This window comes from Grammomys surdaster, unplaced genomic scaffold (genome assembly GCF_004785775.1).
Source record: "Grammomys surdaster isolate TR1022 unplaced genomic scaffold, NIH_TR_1.0 130, whole genome shotgun sequence".
NCBI classification, from domain to species: Eukaryota; Metazoa; Chordata; class Mammalia; order Rodentia; family Muridae; genus Grammomys; species Grammomys surdaster.
In genome coordinates this window covers 14616494-14623605 of record NW_021604588.1, presented here as the reverse complement: position 1 = coordinate 14623605, position 7112 = coordinate 14616494, and the positions used below count along the sequence as shown (strand labels likewise).

The 7112-nt window shown below is 40.3% G+C and overlaps 1 protein-coding gene across 1 annotated transcript in view; it reads right to left on the bottom strand.

Moving 5' to 3' along the window:
* Positions 1-3291: 3291 nt before the first annotated feature.
* Rgs5 (regulator of G protein signaling 5) overlaps positions 3292-7112 on the bottom strand; it is a 39250-nt gene continuing 35429 nt past the window's right edge. The window contains exon 5 of the mRNA XM_028760661.1: positions 3292-6935. Coding sequence (XP_028616494.1) covers positions 6774-6935 — 162 coding nt within the window. The 3' untranslated portion in view covers positions 3292-6773. The remainder of the gene's footprint in view (positions 6936-7112) is intronic.

Genomic DNA, 7112 nt, shown 5'->3' with positions numbered 1-7112 from the left:
GGTTTGAGAAGTTAGAATGTAAACAAATGTGTCCATTTTCATTTCAACTGTCTTCATTCTCATATGCAGATACTTTATTGAATGCTGACTAATAAAATAAAAGACCCCCTCATATAAGCTAAAAAATATATAGGCTAGTTTGCTTCCTTCTCTTATAGTTAGTCATTCTAAAAGACTACGTGGGTAAACCACAAATCCCCAATGCCATTAAACATTTTTGGAGGAAGGAAGAACTGCTTCAAATGAGTGAGATTTGCCTTCTCTCAGTGTTTACCCCCAACTGGGAGGTAGAACTGATATCAGAATGAAAAGTCACGCAGTAGTTACCTGCCAGAAAAAATAATCCAGCAATTCATTTACTTTTCTCCCTTACCAGTTTCTACTTAGAAAATTGGCTGGAGGTGCATGGAAACAAAGAACGTGACAGATGCCTGACCTACTTATTTAGAAAAGGAGCTGATGTGGGAGCCCAGGGAGTGTAGTGCAGACACCTTAAAGGAGACAAAGTAAGGGCTGGGCCCAGAGGAGTCTGTAGTTATTTACAGCCCCACCATCTCCCATCTGGCTTTAGTTTAGCCTTTGCTGCTCCTCTCTGAATAGATTTATTACTGTGGATGTCAATATGTGTAAGAACCCCTGTTTCTTGAGGGTAGAGCTAGAAGCCATAATAACTTTAATTTCCTTCATTTGTCTGTCTTCCTGAGGAATAAAGAGGAGATGGTATCTGCACATTTGTGTGGATGGATTTTTTTTCTAAATTAAAACCTCTCTTTTGCTAACATTCTTCTAAGAGAATTTCCTGACTGTTCTGGAGGGATGATATCCATTGCAGTTAGGTATGGTTGGGAGGATTAAGATGATGTCTCTGGAGAAGATGGCATTTGCTTGCTAAATTCCCTGAAAATGTCTATGTGTTAATAGGGTAAAGGCAGAGGAACACAATCAAAGTCTTTAAACGGGAGAGGGCTGGCATGGTGAGATCTTTGAGGAGTAGTACATGACTTGCCAGCTTAGAGAACCGTGAGCAACAGCTGAAGACTTAGGATGCTCCTCACTGGAGTGCCCGTGGTTAGTTAGAGTAACTCACTCAAAGTACAAGTGATCTTTGAGGAACTCCACATCAGAGTAGGCAGTGATGTCACTGTGTATTGATTTAAATTACTCAAAATGGCGGGCCACCAATACTTAGGAATCTTTGAAGTGAATTTGTAGTTTGCTGTTAATATTTCCTGGGGTAATTTGCCTGTGCAGGTGATTCCATGGCAGACTCCAAGTCTTTATGCCCTCAGCTGCTGGTCTCTCAGCTGAAGTGAACCTTTACAGAGAGAAGTAAGCCTCCATTCTGTTTGAGCATATGATAATAATAACACGATTTTCTGAACCTGGATTTTTAAATATTTTATCACCCTCTCCCCATTTACTGTCCATTGCTAGAGAAACTTGAGTAGGTTGGAGTTTTAGTTGCTAACTTAAAAAGTCCAAGTAAATGTTCTCTAAAAGGAAATAAAGATGCATTAATATCTACTCACCCTATGCATTGAAACCCCTGCTTCTGCTTTAATATCCTTTTAATTGTCCTTTATGTTTTCCCAGAATTCTGCTTGGGCATAATTCAAAGCAGACATCCATTTCCCATATGTCACAGTCCCTTTGGTTTCATAAAGCACCGTTTCTCCAAAATACAGTTGTTACCATCCCAATCCAGTCGATACTCCATGGTGAAGACAACTTGGAAATGTGGTCTCAACGACAGAGACCTGGCTTCTTGACCAGAAAACCTGTCTGCCAAACATGGAGCAAGGACTCGAAAGCTTGTCTTTTAATAAGATTATCACCCATATCTTTTATTGTTTTAACAATAGACGAATTGGGAGATACTGATTGTAGGGATTTGAGTGAGAAATGTACCCCCCAACCCCCCCCACCCCCAAAGTCCCAGGCATTTGAACACTTGGTTTCCAGGTGGTGGTGCTCTGTGTGAAGTTGTAGAAGATCCTTTGCTGGAAGAATTTGAGTTGGACTTTGAGAGATGACAGCATTGCCCTGCTAGTAGTTTACTCTCTCTGCTTTGAGCTTGTCATTCAAGATGTGAGCTCTCAACTTCCTGTTCCAGTAGCCATGCCTCTGCTTGGCTATTGTGGACTCTCATCTCTCTGAATCCATAAGCCAAAATAAACTCTCTTTCCCTTAGCTTACTTCTACTCATTGTGTTCTATCATAGTAATAGTAAAGTAATCTACAAATCAAAATTCAGAAAATGTAAATTTAGAGGAAAAAAAAAGCCTAGGATACCTTTTAACGTGGAAAGCATGCCTTAACTGACTTTGTTTACCCAATTTTGACACACACAATAAGATTGGATTTCACTTGGCCATAGGTTCATTTGTCCTGTTGTTCTCAAGTTAAAGCCAATAACCCCCAGGTCTCATGGGATTCCATGTAGTTCCTCTGATTCAGGAGATGCTTCCACAGTGACACTAACAGTGTCACTTGAAGTGTCTGTGGTCCTTGTTAAAAATACTTTTTGTCAGAAACTCTCAGAAACTCATCCAAGATGATTAAAATTAGGAGAAGAATAGATAGTATTAAAATGATTTGGGGCATTTTATCTATAGTAAATACAGATGGGTCTTATGGGAACTGGGAATGACAACTCACTTTAATTGCTTTTTCGGTCTCTCTCCCTCTTTGTCTTTCCAAAATTCTCATTTTTGATTCTCCTTGGTCAATCTGATTTTATTTATTTGCTTTCTCTTTCTTTTCCATTTTTTACACAGGCTCTGCCCTTCAGTCCCAAACCCACTCCCTGTGACCTTAATGCCTCACCTAAATTATCTTAGCATCAAATTTAAAATCATGGGATTCGAACTGTTCTCAGTAGCACTGAGACTTATGTTTTTTTTCCAATATGAGGAAAGAAGAGAATTAATATGTACATTGAATATCACAGGATTCAAATTATATTGTTCCACTACTCAACCTATTTCTGTGACAGCAACTAGGCCAGCAGGTGATTGCTTCCCACCTCTATCCAAGGAGAAATAGTCACTAGCTGATTCATACGTTCTGAGTCTTGTTTTAGCAGACTCTGTTGGGACTGAATCTTGGTGGGAAACCCTTCCACAGATCAAAGCTTCACATATTGTAAACACCGTGTGTGGGGTTGGGCTGGGGTGGGTTGTGGTGGGGGGATGATCCTTTTCTATGAAAAAAAAAATACTTCCTGAAAGAACATTTAGAAGTCAAGAAGAACTCATGAGACCATTACATAGGTACATATTTAACATAAAATGTGATTTCAGTTATAGGCTAATGTTTATTTTATTATCAGTAAGAGTGAGTTACATACTACACAAAGTACTGGATACAATAATCAGGAAACCAACACTATTGGTTCAGGATTTAATACTTATGAGAGAAGTGCTGGCACAGGACTTCATAAACCCCTCATCCTGTTCCATTCTACTCCCCAAAAGAATAACCTCCCAAGTTACAGAATTAAAAACAAAACCAGAACTACAGTTCCCTCACATCACGATGACTTCTTGTCTTGGAATGTTTGGGAAGCATTATCCAGATTCCCCGTCTCCTATGACATAGTGCTCAGCATTTCTCTTTATTTTGTCTATGCTTTTGCCTGTACCTCTGCCTAGGTAGGGACTTATGTGCTCTTAAACATACTCACTATTACCTAAGTACTGTGAGCCATGGTGTTTCAGAGAGAGAGAAGGAGAGAGAAAGTGAGGGGGGAGGGAAGAAGCGTATCAAATGAGGGAACGTATTAAACTGCATATGAGCAAGATGGCTACATAGCTTCTCTACTTGATACGTATGTTTATTATTAAGCAGTGAATTGAGGATAAAACTCCAAAGCTCCTGACTGTGGGTTGTCTTCATCATACTCTACAATAAGCTTCCATTTAGAGTCCCTGATGTCTCCTCAGTGGGGACAGCAGACACTTTTCAGTTCCAGGATGACGTATTGAGGCTAGCGAAAGCTTTTTCTTTGGTTATCAATTGCTTTCATTAGCCACAGGACTTATTTAATGGGAAGTGTGTTTAACACCGGAAGTAGCTTTGAAATTGTTGGCCTTGTGCTGAGAATGTTAAACGGATGCTGGAATGCATGTGGAATGGAGACTCAACTCTGGAGAGTCTACACACCAAGACTTACAGGCCAAACCTGCCTAGAGTTCGCTAGCCCTGGGGTTTGGATGCTTGGGTGCTCCAAACTGAACCCTCCACTCTTTACTTTCCAGTACACACAAGTCTAATGGAAAAGAAGCCCTCCACAGTTGCCCTTTTCTCTAGTTAATTTCCTATAGGATCTTAAGATGAACTTCCTTGTCTTGCCTCATGATGAGCCCTGAAATGCCTTCTGTAATCCAGGATGACAGCAAGATGCTGTTTGATCATCCATCAGGCTGGGCTGTTCCTCTGTGTTTTCTAGCCAGTGGGCTAATTTTCCTAGGCCTGAGAGCTTACTTCTTTGCTATTTCCCCTTTCTGCTTTATTACCCTTCTCCTGTGTCCAATTATCTTCCAAATCTGCTAAATCCCCAGGAAGTGAAGGAAATGCCTGCTAGAGGATCCAGTTTCAGGAGTGAAAGTCATTCCTCCAAATTAACTGGCTGCTTAAATAATTCTCAAACCATCTCTTGTATGATGGCATAATTTGGTAAATCCCTAGAAGGGAGTGCTTATTAGCTTATCAATTGATTTGTTAATGGATGCCTACTGCTCTTCAGGAAATAATTGAATCCTTCTCATTGAAATGGATTTTATACAGAGGAGGCATCAGTCAGGTGAAGTCTATGTTATTAAATGGGATAAAAGAAAAACCTTTTAATTAATTCATCTCATGCATTTAAAATGAAAATGGGCTGAAAGTTCAGTGTATATAATAGAGTATGGTGGTGTATGGAATATGAGCAAATAGAGTAAAATAATTCCATGCATATGGTTCTGCCTTTGGAAATGTGTCCTCTATGTAGGAGAAAGTGTGTGTCTGTGTGTTTGTGTGTCTCAGTATGTCTCTGTGTATTTGTGTGTGTCTGTGTGTTTGTATGTGTGTGTTCGTGTATGTGTCTGTGTGTCTGTTTACATGAACAACCCTGCTCTAACGGACACACATGGGACATAGACTCCTGAGACAGATGGTCTCTATATCTGCTGATTTGATTTAAAGGTTAATCTGACCCTCATCCCAGAACTATATTAGCCTCAGACAGTAGCCCAGATTATGGGCCAGTTCCTCGGTGAATCACAGGCCTCCTTCAAGAACAAGAAGCAAATACTCCTGTCCATTGACCATAATTTAGACCCAACCCTTTCCTACATCCTAGACCCACTTTCAGCCTAGCCTGGCTCTCCTGGAAGAGGGAGATACAAGCAGCCCCGGGTTCACACACTAAGTAAGCTTCATACTTTCTCAGGCAATTTACTCAAGGGAAACTGGTGAGCAGGGAAAGGATGGGGAAGGAATGCTAAACAAACACTACATATTCTTTTCCTGGAAAGGTCATCCCACTTTTTCTCATTTCTCGGATCTAAAAGAATGTATTTTCTTCTTGTTACCATAGAAACTACGACTAACATAGAGGTTTGTTGTTTTTATTTTTCCTCAAAAAAGTTTCTAGTCCAATTTTAATACATTTGGCTTCTCCTTTGGAGCTAGATTACTTACCTCCCACTGGCTGTCTTATATGTTAGAAGAATATATATATGTGTATATATTGCTTTAAGTTTAAAATTATATAGAGATATAGTAAATGTCTGGATATATAATGTAGCCATTCAGCTGCAGAAGCATACCTTTCTGTGTTCTTTTGTGGCCTCATGGCACTGCCCTTGAGGTGTCCTTCCCTCTCTCCTCACCCTCCACTGACAAGACTAGCCAATCACACAGTCAGTTTGTAAGCATAGTCAATTGAGGTCTCCATAACTGGAGCCATCTGGGTGAGTGTGTAACAGCTGGCTCATTCGTTGGGTATTTTCAGACATTCAGATATCCCAAATACTGTGAATAAAATATTTCAATTTTAACTTATTTTCCATTGTTTAAGAAATAGTTCAAAGAGATTTTTGGGGTATTTAGCATTTCTAATTGTTCTAGAGAGTCAAAGGCTGACGTTTTCCCTAGTGATTTGGAGGCATAAGGGCGGAATTGAAATATATTCTGTTTAGAAGCACAATATATTCGTTGTATCTCTTATTGAGAATGTCTAGCTAACACAGCGATACTCTAGAAAGTAGAGGTCAGTAATGTTAAACAATGTACTTGCTTAAAAAAAACCCTAATGGTGGCTGCCTTATAACCAGCTTGCTGCTTTTTACTAACCAAATTCTTAAGTCATTAGAGGATAAGAATTAAAACAATAAACAAGACCAGTCAAACCCCCAATGAAAGGGGATGCTTGCATCTGCTTTTCTTTTCTGCCTAGTTTAAAGAGCAATCTATATCACCTATTCTTTTCACAGGCAGCTTTATGTTGAACAGGATATTTCTGTGACTTAGACTGGCAGTAACTTGGTAAACCTTTATTACAAAGCAGTCAGAAAGAACAAGAGAAAGTGAAGGCACTTAGACAACAGACCTACATAACCAAACCAACATGAGTGAAAGAGTTAGCAACACAGCCTGTGGTTTGCCTATGTTTGGGTATCCTGGAGCAAAGCTGCTATGGAGAAACGTGCAGGTGTCTGGGGGATGCTGTGTTGCAACAGAGGATGTAACTCAACTCACAGGGCAACTTTTGAAGCCTGACCAGATGACTACTTGATTAACTCCATATAAAACTCAGAGCGCACAAAGCGGGGCAGAGAATCCTTCTCCATCAGGGCATAGATCCTTTTCTGGGCCAGGTCAAAGCTGCGAGGGGAAGGTTCCACCAGGTTCTTCATGGTGATGTCTTTAGTGAAGTGGTCGATGTTCACCTGTGGGCCAGGAAACAGGGTCCCTGCATCAGTCCAGGCTTCAGGATTGGAGTGTACCAGAGGGGCAGAGTTCTCACCAGCAAAATGAGAGATAGGAGGATGCCACGAAAAGTAAGAAATGCCACTGCTGTTTCAGAAGAACTGATACTGGCATGAACATGTGATTCAGATTCAGAT